Raw genomic sequence first — 19,269 nt, 5'->3', positions numbered from 1 at the left:
CAAATATGCAGTCCTGTGAAAAACTAAAGAATCACTTTTAGCAGCAGTAACTGGAAGAAGTGGTTTTCTATATGATTTAATCAGTCCCTCATATCACTGTTGAGAAATTTTGGCCCACTGTTTATTACAGTATAGCTTGAGTCACTGAGATTTTACAGGCATTTGTTTATGCACAGCTCTCTTGAGGTCCCTTCACTGCATTTCAGTCAGGTTGAGGTCTAGACTGGGTCACTGCAACACCTTGATTCTTTTCTTTTTCAGCCATTCTGTTGTAGCTTTGATGCTACAACAGAAAGACCATCAGTGGTTTTGTTGAATACTCAGAGTCACCAACTACACCTGATAATCAAATGTTTAAAAGTGTAAGTGTTACATTCTTACTCTGGCTGGAAGCATATATCAATTATAAATCTGATGAGAAGGAAATGTGCCAGCTTCACACAAAAACACAGCCAAGCTTCAGACATAAGTCTTTTTATTTTCTGTTTTGTTGTAGGAAAAGTGCATAGTTGAAGCCCTTTTACTCTTAAACAGTAACAGTGTAAATTGAGGTCTACTTGATGCCACCAATCATCTCAATAGTCTCATGGCTTCCCCATTGATACCATACAATTGACCCAGCATTTTCAATCTTTCAGCTCTTCCCCGTGACCTCGCAGAACAACCCTAGAAAGCCATAGTACAACATAATTCAGAGGACTTTCGCTGATAATGAAGAGCAGCCAGATTCAGATGTGTTTAAAACTCCCTCCATGCATTCAACAAATACTCTTCCATTTTAAGATTAATGCATGTAATTTCTGGTATCACAGACACCCTGGGATATATCCCAAGGCTCATATACACTTTAATAACCACACACTATACAGATGTTCACAAAACACAAACAGACTCACTCAGCTGATGGTTCTGAAAACATGTGGGTTCAATGGTTTTGTTGCTTTGTGTGGGTCAATACAATAGGAGGGAGCTATATATTTATTTATGGTAAGGCTCCAGTATCGGTAATGTTCCCAATTAAAATGTGGAAAATGAAAAATCATTCCCAAATAAAGTGAAAATCATAAAAGGACCCCTCAGTATTGCCATTTCAACACAAATAATTCGAAACTAAAAACTCACATTGGCACGTTTCATTAATTTCCACTGACAAACCGTGGTACTGAAGTTGTGAAGCAGAAACTTTGATTGCGTTCATCTTTTAGAAAGCTTAATCTGTACACAAGACCTCCAAAAGGAATCAAAAAAGTGCTAATAATGTATTATTTTGGGTACTAGTACAATTTTCTTTTAAAGCACAATAATACACACAATCATCCTAACATACGATGATATAACTGCAGATAGTTTCATTTTGTCAAATGAGGCTAAGCATCTCTGTATTACTGGAGGTGAATAATAGTTTTCTCTGGTGTGTGCATCAAATATTTTGCTCACATTTTACAGATCAACTTCAATTTTGTCCTTCAAACGTGCTGCTGCACCACCTTATTTAAAGGGACAGCCTTACAGTCAATATAGCAGAGCCGACTACCTGCTTGAGTCAGATGAGTATCTCACCAAGGCCTGAATGTAAACACACTAGACTTACTCACTGCATTAAGAATCCTATGTTGTGTTACTGTAATGAGACTATAACCTTATCAAAAAAATTCTGCAGGGTTAAATATGAAACTAAAACATGATACAAAATGTCATGGTTACTGGCACCGTATAGAGTTTTATCTTCATAAAGTAAGAAGTGTGGAATGTTTGAGAGAGACTGAAGGACCCTCCACCCTTTGTTATTTCAAGCACCGGAAAAACAAATTAACGATTCAACAGGAACTCTTTACTACTGCCCCCTCCCTTCTTCCCCGATTATGTGACACATTCCTTCATCATAGATTTGCATCCGAGTCTCTGCAGATCCGCAGGCATCAGAGCTGGGATCAGGGACCAGCTCTGATGCCTGCGATTGCTCATTTAAGCAAATCCAACTGATATATATTTTTAAGCCACAGCTGTTTGGTAGTTGAGTGTGTACTTCTGCTATGAAAAGCCATGTGTCGTACCAAGTTTTATATTTTTTATGTGATTGTGTTCAGCTATTATCACATTCCTCTGGATAAAATCTTTTAAATTAAGAAATGCAACTGTTTTTAAGAGAACATATTTTGCTTTTCACCATTTTCCCCATGTGTGTCACATATATGCTTTTACATGGGTGGATGCTCATACTAAATACGGTCAAAGTTGCTCAGTTTTTTCTACTCTTCCTCCTTTGTGATGTCAGTGAGAGCAGTAATCCTTAATTGATATCAGGCTTGTAGCTCTGACTGTAAGCATAGAAGCTACACCCACCTTCATTTCAAATTCTGCGCATGGCAGCGAATAAGAATGAAGCTGACTTAAAGAGGGAGGGGCTAACACCTCTCCAGCTAAGGAGCTGCACCAGGACAAGTATAACCTAAAAAAGGATCATTTCAAACTCTAAATCATGCCATTGTAATTGAGTAAAATAAGTTTTGGAGCTGGACATGAGCTATAATAGGTCCCCTTTAAATATCATAGTTGTGCTGGCCTCGTTGATCAGTTGGACTCTAGTAATAAGAAATCAAAGACAAGTCTGTGGCAGCATCAGAAGAAGAAAGAAAAAGATATGTGAGGGAATGTTGACAGAAAGACAGATGGTGCTGTCCTGGTTGCAGCTACTGTGCAACTCCAGTCAGAGGAGGTGTACATTTGCTGTTTGTTTGGCTCCACTGCTAGTCGATAGGTGGTGCTGGGGGCTCTCTTCCATCACTCTGCAAAAAACAAAACAAACCCAGAAATAAATAAATAAATAAATAAATAAATAAATAAATAAATAAATAAATAAATAAATAAAAATTTTGGGTATAAATACATGAAAAAAGACAATGTTTTTAACCTTTTTTTTTGGTTTTGCCTCACAGATAGTGTGCAGGCTTGCAGCATTTCCTTTCCCATCATTCTGGTACAAGTTAATCTGGGTTTAATCTTCCAAAGAACTCTTTTAGATGTTGTCTGCAAAAATCTAATCTGACTTTCTTGTCCTTCAGAGTAACCAGTGGTTTGCACATAGTTTTGAATCCTCTGTATTTCCATTCTGGAAGACATCTTTGCCAAGGTCATTGTAGACGATGACAAGTCTACCTACTTGAGTGCTCTTGACTTGGTTAGATGATGTGAAGCTGTTTTTCTTAGCCAAGGAAGAGTTTCTGTCATCATCCATTTTACTTCATCTGTGGTCTTTCATGTATTTTGGCATTGCTGGGCTTGTCAGAGCATTTATTCTTTTTAAGAATGTACCACACTTGGCCACTCTTAGAGTTAGCTATATTTTGTTTTTTTGTTTTCCTGCACCTGTTGCAAATCCTTGTAAATAAGGGAGCAGCTGTAAGTGGCTTTTTGTGAATGTATTTTCAAAGATCACTGGGATTTAAAAACTCCTAGCATGGAATTACCAGTCAAATCCAAAAATGGCTATAAATATTTTACTGATTTTTAAAGGCTTAAAAAGTGTCCCTTACAAAGGTTTGAACCACGATCCTTTGGGGAAAACTTCGCAGTGTTTGGAGCTGAAGTTTCAGCTAACAGACATGGCCACATACCCCTCAATTTAGCCCACTTCAAATAAGCCGTTTCTGTACCTGTAGCTTTAAATGAAATGATGATCTGCACATGCCCACATGTCACAAGTAAACCTGCTATCATAAAAATTAAAAAAAAACATTATTGGATCCTGACCATTTACATTTCCTGTATTGCTAATAAAGCAGTTGGTTATGATGAGGCTACACTTCACAACACAAAAGGCAACATGCAAACACACTGACACACACACCCTCCTCCTAGTATTTCAAAGATAAGGTCTGAAGTTTCTGCAGTTTCTCATTAGCCATATAAAGCTAATGGCGACAGTGGCATCAAGAACAAAAGTAATCCACCAAGTCTTGTAAATCAGCACATAGTCTTTGAAGATTTAGCAGACCTGCTGAGACATTTTAGCATTAGAGATGGGACAAGACGCTATAGATAGTAAATAAAAATGTTTGTGAGGCAGCTGCTCATTATAGTCACTTTTTGTAGACTCAAGTATAGCAGAAATGCTATTCTTTCCTCTTTTTAAAATAAAAAATTAGATTATAGGAAAGTCTTGCTGTTAGAGTTGAGCTTTGCAACTCTGCGGATTTTTGTCACATACACATAAAAGGGAAGGAGAACCCCCCAAAACCATAATAACCACAATGTCATAATATGTTGTCCTTAAAATAAAGCTCCAGTTTGGTCTGTGAAGGACATCACAGAATAAATATTAGGTTCCTGGTTTCTATTCAGGGAGAGAATTAGTCATCTTTGCAAATATTAACCTATCCGCTTTGAAATACAGCAACTGCGTTTTTTGCATTGGGAAATAATGTTACTTGTCTAAAACTCAAATAATACACACAGTTATAAAAATCAACAGAGCTATGACAACAACATTCCCAAGAATTACATTTATTATTACTATTAGTAATGTTTATTGACAGAAGTGAAAAGGACAGGAAAGCAGGCAGAGAGAAATTCAAAAATCAAATGTTTAGTGGCAGAAAAACTTGTTTGGAAGCGACTTTATGTTAGTTTTACTCTGAGATTTTGGTTGGTTTTATGTTGCAGCCTTTTGTTATAAAAGACATGTGCCTTGTCAGAGAGGTATCAGGTTTGTCTAATCCCCTGACCTCATTACAACAAAACCTTTTTTTATTTCAGATGACGCAGATTTTCCTCCGTGCTTCCCCAAGTCTCTTATCGCAATGACTAAAGGTCCTGTGTTTTTAGGCTGATTGCTACATAAACACTGGTCTATGTTTTTTTTAAACATAAGTTCATGCAGCAGCTGTTAGCCCTACTAACTCTGCAGTACACACCAGATGTAAAACCTTTTTCAGTAATATTTTTACCACGAATTTCCTGAAGCAGAATACAGCGTATTAACAACCAAATTGGCTTTTCTATTTAATCATCTGTGATAATAGCTCTCTTTCATTCATAGCAATCAAACGTTGCATTATTAGATTCAAGGAAATATGTTTCCCTGATAAAACACCTTCCTTTTTATTTAATGTGCACGTGGTATCTGGACTGTTCAGGTGGAGGCAAAAGGGAAAAAAAAAAAAAAAAAAAAACTCCAGTACTGTGCAAAAGTCTTGAGCCACACCTCATGTCTTTATATTTCGTTTTCAAAAAGCCAGACTTTGCAGGTAGTTAATGCAAGGCATTAACTAGTTTTGTGCATACACATAACAGGTAACCTAGCAAAGACCTTTGTCACTTTGTCTTTTGCAAAAACATTTTCCCCATTTCTTTAGTTGAATCTATACAAAATGCAAAAGATAACATGTCAGGAAGTGTCAGGCCTAAAAACACGTCTCCGGCAGATGAACATCATCTCAAAGTCTTGTCCTGCACCTGCTGCACCTTTCTAATTTTCCTAGCAAATATAAAGAAATGAGTGGCGGTTCAAGACTTTTGCACATTACTGTACGTCTTTACATTTCAGATATATTTGTTATGTAAAATGAGTGTGATCTGCACTCACGTTGCGGGGTCCACTGGGCTTGCCAGAATGATGGGTTCCCCTGAGACTGGATGGGCGCAGCAAAAACAGGACCAGGGCTAACACCGCCCATCCCATCAGAACCATGGGGAGGGTCAGGTCACCTCCCCCGCCCACTGACCCACTGGGACCTGGCACTGAAGAAAAACAATAAAATAAAATAAAATACTTCTTATTCAGACACACATTTGAGTCCTATCGTGCGTTCAAACACTTACAAAATGTGAGCTACACTGAGAGAAGTTCATACATACGTTCCTGAGGGCACTCTGTGTCTGTGCAGTAGGACTGAGATTGCCTCAGCTGGAAGAAAATTACAGAAGAACAAAATGATTTACTCTTTGCCCTCAAACTGGGAGGAAATGACACTGCCTACTAACTTTGATTCATTAACCAGCAGAGATATTGTGGTGAGTAGTGTTACAAAGCCACCATCTGAGCTCTACCTGGTTCCTGAGATAAACACTATAGCTATGACGAAGAATTATTTAGACATCTGAACAACATCCTTTAACACTGTAAGCAAATCAGATGGCCCAGTGTGTATCCAGCTCTCTGCCATGTAGGCTACACCTGTGCACCAAATGTAAATTAGGTCAACTGTAAGCTGCCATACAGTAACTATGAACTGTGTCCTTCATGAAACTGGGAAACTCACAACAACAAATGTTATATTTTGAAATAAGAAGAGCCAAAGTATATTTCCAAGCACAATACAAGCCTGAGAGCAATAAAACTGTCTTTGCATGGCAGAGCAGACAGGCTGTCAAGACAAACACTGAGCAGGAACCAGGATGTAGCTTTGCATTTCCTTCTCCCCACATCTCTTTAAGGCTTGAATTTACTTGCAAGTTGATCTTCGTTTCCTTTTAAACTTCAGCTGATGATGTTATCACTTCACACCACATACTTTGAATATTTTGACATGTCTACACGCCGTCTCTTCAACTTAAATTAGAGGCGATTTAGAAAACCTCCAAGCTGTGTCGCTTACCAAATTGATGAGGCGCCTCATTGCGTACTCCTGCGTGCAGATGCACTCACAAGGGTCAAAGCCTCCCTCCGCCATTCCTCACCAGACAGTATCCACCTGAAGAGAAGTACAGCATGTAACTAGGACGTACATGAACAACTGAAAGAAACCTAACACTCCCTCTTGTTCTACAAGCGCACACTGATTAGGGGGAGGAGACTGTTCAGGTAAGGAGACTCTGCATAGAGTGCTGGCGTTTCGTTTTGCTGCATGTCAGCAACAGTGAAAAGTTAATTTCGGTTTTCTAGCTTTTGCTGGGAATACCAACAAATCCCCATATTCCGCCAATCTCACAGTTTCATCGCAGTAACCTTGAAAGAGAAAATAAACTTTAACTGTGGAATGTTGAGCCTCTATTTAAAATAGCCTTCACCTTTATCACTCTATGAAGCCCTTTATGAAACACCATGTTGGATCATTCAGAGCTGATTTCTGCACTCTCAGTGTATTAGCATGTTTTGTATGAACATACTTTTTAAAAAAAGATGAATCCATATGACACAAACTAGCAGTCCAACTATGAGCTTAGAACCTGCTAATAAAGTGGCTCATACTAGCAAGAACTTGGATGATTGCTGTCATTATGAGTGACAACGGAAGATGAGCTATTTCTGGCTTGGATAAAGCATTGATGGAGTAAGATCAAGCTGGTTAATGCTGACAATGATGGAGGTGAAACACACACTGACAATGGTTCAAAAAACACCCCCCCAAAAACAAAACAACCACAAACACACAGATGTCTGCTACAGGTGTCTAATCGTGGTTATCAAACCCATAACAAACCCCAGATGAACTTCTAAAGCTCATAACGATACTGAAATACATTCATTTCCACTTTCTTGGGTACACCTTGCCAGTACTTTGTTGGGCCCATTACATTACCAACAGCCTCAACAATTCAGGCCGCTGAACCATCATCTTATATGAAACCTGAAAATCCATACTTTCAGGCTGTTTACGCCAAATTCTAACTCTATCATCTAAATGTCACTGCACAAATAGAGACTGGTCAGACCAGACAACATTTTTCCAATCTTCTGTTGTCAATTTTAATGAGCCCATGTGAACGGTAACCTTCCTATTTCTAACATGAGTAGCACCAGGTGTGGTCTTCTGCTGCTGTAGCCCATTTGCTTCAAGGTTCAATGTGGCAGCTCAATTACTGCCCACAGAGTCACAGAGGTTATAACAGAGAGCACAGAGTTTATTTTTTGCACTGATAATAAATCTACAGTGTAATTGTTGGATACATCTTTACACTGAGTATTGGTTGATTATAAAAGAGCTCATATTAAGTATAAAAAACTGCAAACTATAAACTAACTGAGGCTTCTGCAAATGGATTTGCGCTGCTATGAGCTCTGATAGAATCTCAGTTTGTTGAAGTAAACCGGCCAGTGAGCAGGTTGGGTTCACACAGTGTTACCCCTTGGACACTGGCTCAGAGTTCAATTTAATGCTCTCTCTGGAACAGAAAACCCAGAGTTTCCCCTCAACTCAGGATTAACAAACTCAGCCCCTGTGGGCGATCGTGGCTCAAGAGTTGGGAGTTCGCCTTGTAATCGGAAGGTTGCCGGTTCGAGCCCCGGCTCAGACAGTCTCGGTCGTTGTGTCCTTGGGCAAGACACTTCACCCGTTGCCTGCTGGTGGTGGTCAGAGGGCCCGGTGGCGCCAGTGTCCGGCAGCCTCGCCTCTGTCGGTGCGCCCCAGGGTGGCTGTGGCTACAATGTAGCTTGCCATCACCAGTGTGTGAATGGGTGGATGACTGGATATGTAAAGTGCTTTGGGGTCCTTAGGGACTAGTAAAAGCGAACAGAAATACATACAGGCCATTTACCATTTACCATTTAAATTAGACCTCATCCTGGAATAGGACCCAGCAGTTACTGAAACACAGCCCATCTGGCACCAACTTTCACGCTGTGTTTAAAGTCACTTAAATCCCCTTTCTTCCACATTCTTTTACAAACTATGAACCTCAGGAGTTCTTCTCGACCTTATCTGCACGCCTAAATGCACTGAATACCTGTGATGGGATTGGCTGATTTTACTGGCTGACATTTCTTTCAAGATTATATCTTGTTATCATTTAAAAACAAAACAAAAAAACAAAACAGCGGCCAACATATATACAGTGATTAGGATATTTTCAACCACTTATTTTATTTTCATGTTTCTTGCCATGCATCCACCAGCACACAATAGACATCCGAATTATCTGTCTACACCACAAAGAAACAAAATAAAAAAAATAAAAAGCCAAACATGTTTACCTAAGACTGACTACACCCAGCGGCCAGTGATGCACACCTGGCTAAACCTCACAGCCTTCAGCGAAAGATTGTGTAATAAACTAGAGGGCTGTTGGGTGAACTTTATGGGCATTCTAAAGGTTTCATTTGGTGGTGCTGTTAAATTTCTATTGGCTTATAGCTAGCTTTTTTCCTCCACCCCACTGTCGTCAATGACAGTAAACTAAACAACACAAATATGTGAAGCAACGTAGTGCAACAACACCACAAACAACCTGAATCAACACAGCTAAAGCCGAAGACCGTAATCTGTCACTGCGCGGCTTTCCGATTAAGACTGCAGGAGGTTTAACATCAGACATACAAAGGTTGCAGTATGCCTGCACTTTTGCGGAAGTCAGCTAAAACGAGGTTAAAGACATCTACGGTTACTTCCCTGTAGTTTTAAAATTACGTGATTTAGCCTAACGTTTACACTAGCTTCTTGCTAACCCCGCCAGCCAAGCCAGAGGAAACTCACACCCATTCCACCCCCCACCCCCACTCCCTTGTCTTTAGATTGTTATTAACTGAACAAAGACATGAGAGCAAAAAACAGCGACTTACTGGAGCGGCGTGATGTTAATAAAACGATCACTGTCTCTCAGGGGCCCGAGCTGCACCGCTGCTCTACACAGAGACCATCAAACTGCAAACACATCAAACCACCGTCTGTGTTTTGTTTAATACACGTGAGCCAGCGGCTATTCTTCATCCGGGACCTCGGGAGTGGGGCGGCTCCCCGATGGCTCTGCTCTGTGTTCAGCCAAACAGCTGTCTTGCTTATTGGTCTGAAAGTCTGATGGGCGGGCCCTTTGAGCCAATCACAACAAGCAACGATCACTTTTTCTGGATAGTAAACAAACAGTCCAGTTGCCTGTCAGCTTACAGAGGCCCATGAACCTACAACATCTGTGCAGTTGTGTAATCAAATACATGGTGGTGGATTCGACTTGAATACTTTTCATTACTTAAAGTTTTCATTAGTTAAAGTATTTAATTTTTATGCTACTATATAAATGCTATTCTTTTAAATAAGGAAAACAAAGAGATACCTTTCTGCAGCACAACACATACTTTAACTTTGAATCTGGGCTTTTATTTATTTATTTATTATATAACTTATTGGTTTTATTTTGTCACTGTGGGAGTGGAAGTTAATCTATCACCATTCCCAAATAAGCTTATAAGACACCAATACTTAGAAATAAGAGCCAGAGAAGCACCAACCTGTTGTATTTTCCAAGTTTTAGAAACATTACAAGCTCAGTTACACACACCATTAACCCCCCCCCCCCTCATTGAATATAATAATATATGTGGAGGTTATTATTAATATTATTATCAATATAAAAAAAAATATGAGAGGTTCTTTACCTTACTTTCATCTGTTACCAACCTGGAATACATTCACTTCTGTGAATGAAACAAAAGTTTATTCTAGTGACTATAAAGATGCATCTGTAAGAGATGGAAGCAACTCCTTTTCTTTCATCTGGTCCCTTTAGGGTTCGCCACAATGGATCATCCGCCTCCATCTCACCCTGTCCCTAGTATCCATCTCTGTCACACAAACCTTCTGCATGTCCTCCTCCATTACATCCATTAACCTCCTCTGCGGGCCTTCTTTTCCCTACTGCCTGGCAGCTCCATTTTCAACATCCTTTGCCCAATATATCTCCTTTCCTCCTCTGTACATGCCCATACCATCTCAGCCTCGTCTCTACAACTTTATCTCCAAACTGCTCAACCTGAGCTGTCCCTCTAATGTACTGATTTCTATTCCTGTCCATGCTGGTCAATCCCAAGGAAAACTTGAGAATCTTCAGCTCTGTCACCTCCTGCTCAGCCTTCTGTCTTTTTGTCAGTTTTGACATCTCCAAACCATACATCATATCATCTTATAAACCTCCCCTTCACTCTTGCATCCTTCAAATCCCCCCTCATAACATGCCCCCACCCCCTCCATCCGCTCTCTTCTGCACCTCCAAGAGTTGAAAGCCACTGAAATGCCATTCATGTTACAAACCACAAAGGTGTGAATGCAGCTGAAAAGTTTTAAGTTTAAGCTGAAGAACTGTAGATGAAGAGTGTGTGCACTCTACATAGACAGCTGCCTGCGCCAGTTATCACAAGATACTTAGGGAGTGACAGAAGCTGCAATGTGTCTGTTAATAGCATATATGGCTTTTAACATATATGCAGAACATTACACACACACACATATACACACACACACACACACATATATATATATATATATATATATATATATATATATATATATATATATATATATATATATATATATATATATATATATGTATACACACACACATACATACATACATACACACACACACACACACACACATAGAGATACTGACCACCATGTAGATAAAATGTGAGTAAGAAAGAGTTCCCATTCCAGTAAGAACATCCCTCACAATCAGATGGAAACCATGACAGAAATGCCCTGAAGGGAAGTTACAAAAGAGCATCAACCCAGGTTGACTGTCACCAGAGCTCATTAATGAAAGTTCTAGTGTGTGCTCCATGCAGCTGCTCTATGTGTGTGTATGTTCTGGACGGACTGACGCTGAGCGCGGGCAGGCGAACTGCGAACTCTCGCTGAGCTGGAAAGAAGCGCTATACACGGTGAAAGTGAAAGGAGCTCCGTAAGTGTGGAAAGCACCGAACAGGCGGCCTCCCCCCCCCTCACACACACACAAACAAACAAACAAACAACACAGGGAGACGGGCCACGGGTGTAGCTTGAAGGCAGCAGCGGCGGCAGCAGCTCAGCAGACACAGCCATGGCCAACATTGCGGTCCAAAGGATCAAACGGGAGTTCAAAGAAGTTCTCAAAAGCGAAGAGGTGCGGTAACGCTACCGGCTTATTTTCACTTCTACTCAGCTCTTTCTTTAAAATTGTGTCAGCTCTGTTAAAATATACGCTACCGGCAGCCGTTATTGTGACCAAATAGATTTACCCTAGTCAGGTTTGGGTCCTCTGTTGCAGCAGGTCAGGCCCAAATAGGAGAACTTTAGCTAGCTTTAGCTTCAAATCAGCGTCCAGGCGAACCTCCCTTGTTATGTCAGGTGGGTGTGTTCAGGAAACACCGGGGATTCGGCTCTCTCAGCTGACAGGCCCTGAATGCCTAACAAACAACGTCGCACACCTTTGTTTTAATTACACAAGTCAAGTAAACCTAGAGTGTGTGGCCTGTTAGCGCCTCAGGCAGGGAACCGCAGCTGTTTAGCAAAGTAAATGAGTTAGCGGCAGTTAGCAAGGCTTGCTAACGCTATTTTGACATGTATCCACAGTTAGCATTAACAGCCGTGATGTTTTGCTGCAACGTTCAACAAACTTATCAGGCGTTAATCAGCTGTTTGTTAACAGTCTGAATACACTGCGTTTATTTAAAAGGTGTATGCTGTCATATCACCTCCTGCCCAACTCCTGTTAATGCTGTTTTATAGTTTTGTAACTTTGGTGCTAACCTGAATTGTCCTAGTGTTTCCTCTGGGAATGGGGCTCAAATTGGTTTTTAATGTTAACACAAAATGACACTAGCCGTGCCTTTTCTAGCAACCATCTTGCCAGGGACTTCTTGTTTTCATTTGATGTGAACACGTGAAGACATGAGCTGGGTAACTCCTTTTTCTTTCTTTCTTTCTTTTTTGCATTTGTTCCAACCTACAGACGAGTAAAAACCAGATTAAAGTAGATTTGGTGGACGAGAACTTCACAGAGCTGAGGGGTGAGATAGCAGGGCCTCCAGACACACCATATGAAGGTACTGTAATATTGGAAACGATGGCCAAGATATGTGATACTCGTCATGTGGTCTGATATACTAACGCATGTCTGCTTTTCTCTCTTTCCTAGGTGGCAGATATCAGCTTGAAATAAAAATCCCAGAAACCTATCCTTTTAACCCGCCAAAGGTATTTGCTTTAGTGCCTTTCATCCTCTGCCTCTCTTCCTTGTTCAGTTATTTTGAAAACATGTACACTTTTGTTATAGCTGGTAAAATCGGTTGTCACTAATTGCCACTGCTCATGCCTAAGTGACCCTGTGCATGGTACCCAACTCTAAAAACCGCTCCCAGTGCTGCAGTTCAAATCACTTTTAATTATGTAGCACCCATGTTTCTACGATAATAGAAACATCAATCCCCTGTGAGCAAGCACTTGGCAACAGTGGGAAGGAAAAACTCCCATATAGCAACAAGAAATCTCCTGCAGAACCAGGCTCAGGGAGCGGGCAGCCGTCTGCCACAACCAGTTGGGGGTGAGAGGAAAGCGAAAAAAGAGGGACCAATAGGACAAAAGGCAAACTAAAGGAGAGCGAACCAGAGCTTAATGATTAAATACAGTGGTGGTGAATAAAAACAGGTAGAGTAAGGAGATAAATGATGAGCAAAACATTCAGTGCATCATGGGAAGCCCTGCAGCAGTCAGAGCTTGTAGCAGCATAACAAAGGGAGGGTTCAGGGTTATCTGATCCAGCCCTGACTATATGCTTTATCAAAATGTACAATTTTAAGTCTAATTTTATAAGTAAAGATGGTGTCTGCCTCCCAAATCCAAAATGTGAGCTGGTTCACAGAAGAGGGGCGTGAAAGCTGAAGCCTCTGCCTCCCATTCTACTTTTAGACGCTTTAGGAACCACAAGTATGCAGTCCAAGAACGATATGTATTCGAAGTATAGTGTATAGTAATATGAGGTCTTTAGGATATCATGGGGCCTGATTATGCAAGATTTTGCATGTGAGTCGAAGGATTTTATATTCATTTCTGGATTTAACAGTGAGCCAATGAAGAGAAGCGAGTATGTGGCACTTTGACCGGAATCAATTTATAATTCTTATGAGCATCAGAGTTTTGAGGTAAATTCAGCTATTATGCTTCAATTAACAAAACCTTTTTGTGTTAGTGCTCTAACAGAGAACAGCATAACGTGACTTGTAAACAGCCTTTTCAGGTTTCTGGTCACTATTAGCTTGTATGTTAAAAGCAAAAGAGAAAGTCTAATACTGATAATAGTGAAAATAAACATTTATTGTCTCCCTCCTGTAACCAAATGAATCTTGTAAACATACCTTCAACACAGGGGTGGTAAGAAATCAATCTTTCCCTGAAATGATGTCACCAAATAACCTGTTAGGTAACAGTTTACGGGTTTAAACTACCGGCGTTTGGCTTATACAGTAATTTAAATGCTTAATACATCAAGTTAATTTGTCACTTAGATGTAAAATGCAGTGGTGCCATAAACTATAACTGCTGGCTCATTAATTTGCAGTATTTCCCTCGCAATGGCTTGCAATACATCAGGACATGGTAAAATGACAGCTACTGTAGTGTAGCCTGGATACTGACATATCTGTTGTAAGAAACTGTAAATATTTCTTCTTTCTGTCACCTCACGTTCTTCTCTAGATAACGCTTCCTCATCTGTATGTCCTAGGTGCGCTTCATCACTAAGATCTGGCATCCTAATATCAGTTCTGTGACCGGAGCAATATGCCTGGACATTTTAAAAGACCAGTGGTAAGTGCAAAGTATCTGAACTGTTCTCAGTGTGCCTGTGTGCTCCATTCACTTAACCTGCCCTCTCACCCTCTCTCAGGGCAGCTGCTATGACCTTGAGGACAGTGCTGTTATCTCTACAGGCTCTCCTCGCTGCAGCAGAACCAGACGATCCACAGGATGCAGTAGTAGCAAACCAGGTGGGAAGGACTTAATGCACGACTCGCATTTTGTCTGCTTATAATCGGATATTAAAGTACCAAATTATATTTGGGTAACTGTACGTGTCTCGGTACCTGGTGTGAACTTGTGTCTAAAATAAAATCTGCCATATTTGCTAGTTCATTTTGTGATGTTGCTCACAGACCTGTATTTCTGAATCCTCAGTATAAGCAGAACCCAGAAATGTTCAAACAGACTGCGAGGCTTTGGTCTCACGTCTACGCGGGCGCTCCTGTCTCCAGTCCTGACTATACACGTAAAATAGACAAACTCTGTGCCATGGGCTTCGATAAGGTCAGAACCCCTTTGTTTTTGTTGTGCCCTCACATTTATAGGTAAAATTTAGTTACACTCTATCAGCCAGTTTCCCAAACATTAATCGTCCCTTGTTTTAGAGCAAGGGAAAAATTCACTGAAGCTCTCCATTAAAAAAGTAAATAATGATAAAATAGTTTTTAGTCTAAGACTAGGCTTAATCGCTGTCTGGGAAACTGAGCTTATATTTAACATAATAACATCATATTTTAAGAAACATGCTTATTTTCAGCTTGATGGCAGCAACATGCTTTAGAGACATTTAGAAAGAGCGATGCTCATCACTGTTGCATCACATCTTCTTTCAACAGCATTTTGTGCTTGTGAAACAAAGAGAAGTGCTTTTGTTTTGAAAGCTGTTGCTTCATTCTTTCCTAATAAGACACGTGAGCTGCTCAGATTGAGCCCTTCTACCTTTTTCTTTTCTCATCTGCTAATGAAATGCTCAAATTCTTTGAAGTTTTACCCTCCCACACCCTCTATTCACTTCCCTGAAGACTTGTTCCATCTCTGGCGCCATGTTTTTACCCAATGATAAAAACGAAATATTTGGTAATGAACAGTGAGATGCGGCGTGTCAACTTTTTAGTTTGTTCAGCTGAATGCTGGACAAACTCATACCATGACGAGCCATCTGTCATGCATCTGTTCGATTACAATTCACAAGAATCACTACTCTTGCTGCAGTTTTGGTCAGATTTAAACCAACTGGCACACAATGATCGCCTACACATTACAGTAACCTGTGAACTGGATCGACCGCTGCATGAGATTAATTGGTGTTCTGGTTTGTTGCTGGCATTATATTCAATACGGTCATTATACACAATAATATATGTGTATAATGTAATTTTTTTGGAGGGGGGTGATTTGAAGTTGGATGGTGATGTAATAATTTTTAAAATGATTTTTACCCCTCAGCTGTAAAAGGCTGACGGAATATTGACATCACCCTGCAGGGCAGCCGGGCAGACAAGGTGAATACCTAAATTTGTGAATGCGATAACTCGAGGATGAGGCAGCGTGTCCCCTAAAAATCTTGGAGAAGTTTGAATCTCAGAGACCTCAATGTTAAAGTCAGAGGTCAAGTTTTCTGAAAATCTAGTGAATGCGATAAGTTGAGAACAAGGCAACATAGGATTTTAAAATTGATAGCATAGATGTGTCTGGTAGGAGGCTATTGGGTAGCATTGGCAGTAGCCAGAATTTTATTATCATTAGTATTTTTTAATAGTCTTTATTTAAACCAGAACGTTTTACAGGTGCAGAAGTAAGAAATGAATGGGGCATGATATACAGTGCTGATAAGCTGGAAACATCAGGTTATAACTTATCTTTACATAGTTTATTCACATTTTTGTCAAAGGTATTGACGGCCTTAATTCTCAACTCATAGGTTTTTTTTTTGGGGGGGGGGGGTTTCACTCTGTAAAGTCCTTCAGCAGTGCATATGGTTTAATGTTGGGGGCTCAACCATTTCCTCCTGATGGCCTTCTTACCTGCCAGAATTAAGGCTTTAAGTAGTAGATTGTAGTTGTAGTAGATAGTATGTAGATTCCTTCCTTTTTATGTCTGTGGATCTTTTTTCTTTACTTTATAGTTCAGAATAGTCTCTAGTGTATAAATAACTTTCTCAAAATGGCTGGAGCCTTGTAAATGTTGGCCTTGCAAGATGGATTACACAAAACACACACAAGTATTCATTTGTGTTCGTGAGCATGCATTCTTGAATTTATTATTATGCAGTAAGCTTATGCAAACATTTACATTACCGCAGTACTTAAAGACAAACAAACAGTATATTTAGCTCTCTCCAGTGGGTTTCTTGTCTCGTGGATGGACTCCAGCTGCAGTTGGTGGTTCTTGTTCTCTGCAGCCTTTGTGAGATCTGCGAATTCTCAGATGAGAATCATTTTTCAACTTTTCTTCCTCCTTTTATACAGAATGCAGTAATAGCGGCCTTGTCTTCAAAATCCTGGGACGTGGAAACGGCGACAGAGCTGCTCCTAAGCAACTGAAGCCAGGTGTGAGGATCCAAAAACCCTTCATCACAGTGTCAGCTCCTCCACCACTGCCTTTTGTTACACAGAAAACAAACACCCCATCCACCATGGCAGTCTGAGCCTTCTTTTATTACCAGTTTGTTTGCTACTAAGTCAACACCAGTAGCGCTGCATTTGCCAATATGCACAGCACCCCGTTGCCTGCCGAGTCTTTACTCCCACCTACCCAATATGTGTATTTCAGTATTAAGCCCTCCCACCCTTAAAAAATGAAGAAAAAAAAATCCACCCATGCCTCCAGTCTTCCATGCCCTTTAAACACATTATTTTTTCCCCCCACAAATTTCCTTAAAGTTGTAAAGGATCGAACAGCTGCTGTAATCAGGTGGATTTTCCAGGGTAAAATGTAAGGAAAGGAAAGCCTGCTGACTGCTTCTACACTACATTACCGTTTAATTCCTTCGGCAGCCAGTTGGACCGTGTGTGTTTCTCTGCTACAGACTTTTAGTACTGTAAAGAAAGAAAAAAAGTCTTGCTGGATTAAATTTTCTTGACTGGATAGTGCTGTGCATGAGCAGTGTAATGTTTTTTTTCTCCTGAACAACCTTTCATTGATGCCTCAATCCACTACAGAAGTTTGGATGTACAGGTTTTATTTTCTGTATGTAGACTTAGAACAAAATCACACACACACATCTGCCAACATCTGCACACATGCACAGAAGAAAAATCTGTAAATAGATCTGTGTAAATTTGAAAATACAGTGGGGATGTACTTTTTTTTTTTCTTACATGGCATTGTAAAACAGATTTTAAATATAAACTATGCCTAGTTTACAATTGTAAGGAGATAAATGTGTTCATGCTTTTGTGATCCATGAGAAGTCCCTCTGAATGTATTTTATTTTATTTTTTAAAGGGTGGCACAGCCAAAATCTTGGCCCTCATGGCACAGGAGCTAACAGCCAGCTCAGCCACTTTTTCTGCTATCATCTACAGTCCAACTTTTTTTTTTGTGTGCACGTGTTTGTCCTTTCATGTTGTTGCCTTTATTTTGATTTGGCCAGATGATGCAGTGGGTGTTTGTTTGGTTTAACACCCCTCTCCTACACTCTTGGATCTCACAGGACTCATTCTATATAATCAGACACCTGGAACTTCTGATGGGGAAAGCCACCAAGCACCACCCAGTTTGGCGTTACACTGGTAGGGAACCAAAGCCCTACCGAACACGTTGATGGAAAGCGAATGGAATTTTTTTTCAGACATTTGAGAGGAAGATTCTGATGAGTGACATTAAGGATTTGGGTTTGCAGTGCTGTTTTATTTTTTTATTTTTTTTTAACCATACGCACATCCTCGGCCACAGATTGAGGATCTGCTCATTAACATAACCAATAGGAGGCGGCGCTGTACACTTTATTGCTGATCCAGTCAATCAAAGGCTTTGGCCATATATACAGGTATATAGGTGATGTCCTATATTCCCAAACATGCTTTACTACACAGCCAAATAAAACACTCACTGAGGTCGTCTTTGAACTATGTCTTCTAGGTAGTAAAAGAGGCTGGAACTCCTCTGTTATTCTATGAAGTAAAATAGCAGACCTGGGAAGTGTTTTCACATATTTTTGATTTTGAGGTACATGGACTGTAAAAACATGTTTGGCATTTAGAGAAAGGGTGTAGATGCATCCCCACACAAGGGGCCATTCTGTTTTTAATAAAGGAATTATTTTGCTTAACCTCCAGCTCAGTCCCTACCAGCACAGCAGTGTATTACACTGCAACATGGAGTTAATGTGCAGCAGTCTTTGCTCACAATGGGGGGGAAAAAAGGAAGTTCATAGGCAGGCAGAATGCACACGCCATCTCCCTTACTTGTAAATGGCTCTTTATTAAGAACCAAACCCAGCTATCTTATCACTAGAGTGCACCATTGATGGCTGGATCGAATATTTTCTAAGAAAAAGACAAAAACGGACACCCTCCCCAGTCTTCCTCATGATGTACAATATTGCACGATTACAAGCATAGAAAAGGGGCCTGTTGCATCTCAGTTTCTCCATTTGGGTTGAGACTTATTTTTTTTCCTTGTCCTCGGAAGCAAGCATCCGCAGTATAAAAAGCATGGTTATTTATTGTGACAGTGTCATGTTTCTTTGAATAAAAAAAAGAAAAGAAAAAAAAAGTGGAAAAATCACCTGTTTTTGAAATCTGCACTTCCAAAACACAGGCATAGAGACAAACGCACTGCACCA

The 19,269-nt window shown here is 40.2% G+C and overlaps 2 protein-coding genes across 3 annotated transcripts; one reads left to right on the top strand and one right to left on the bottom strand.

Moving 5' to 3' along the window:
* Window positions 1-458: 458 nt before the first annotated feature.
* smim14 (small integral membrane protein 14) lies at window positions 459-12,058 on the bottom strand. 2 transcript variants are annotated; one of them, XM_085409939.1, is made up of 5 exons: window positions 11,924-12,058; window positions 6,597-6,692; window positions 5,857-5,905; window positions 5,585-5,739; window positions 459-2,786 (listed from the first exon to the last, which is right to left on the bottom strand). In XM_085409939.1, the coding sequence occupies exons 2-5, from the start codon at window positions 6,669-6,671 to the stop codon at window positions 2,748-2,750; spliced, it is 318 nt and encodes a 105-aa protein (XP_085266065.1). In that variant the 5' UTR covers window positions 6,672-6,692; window positions 11,924-12,058; the 3' UTR covers window positions 459-2,747. The 2 variants fall into 2 exon arrangements, with proteins under 2 accessions (XP_085266065.1, XP_085266064.1); XM_085409938.1 differs by lacking the exon at window positions 11,924-12,058 and adding an exon at window positions 9,497-9,656.
* ube2kb (ubiquitin-conjugating enzyme E2Kb (UBC1 homolog, yeast)) lies at window positions 11,484-17,560 on the top strand. Its single transcript, XM_085409936.1, has 7 exons — window positions 11,484-11,808; window positions 12,637-12,730; window positions 12,823-12,881; window positions 14,407-14,489; window positions 14,569-14,668; window positions 14,856-14,984; window positions 16,949-17,560. The coding sequence occupies exons 1-7, from the start codon at window positions 11,746-11,748 to the stop codon at window positions 17,021-17,023; spliced, it is 603 nt and encodes a 200-aa protein (XP_085266062.1). The 5' UTR covers window positions 11,484-11,745; the 3' UTR covers window positions 17,024-17,560.
* Window positions 17,561-19,269: the final 1,709 nt, after the last annotated feature.

The sequence above is a fragment of the Rhamphochromis longiceps genome, linkage group LG6 (assembly GCF_057381845.1).
Source record: "Rhamphochromis longiceps isolate RC_006_pf linkage group LG6, R_longiceps_female_GT1.1, whole genome shotgun sequence".
NCBI lineage: Eukaryota > Metazoa > Chordata > Actinopteri > Cichliformes > Cichlidae > Rhamphochromis > Rhamphochromis longiceps.
Note: the sequence above shows the minus strand (reverse complement) of the source record. Positions and strands in the feature narration are given on the sequence as shown.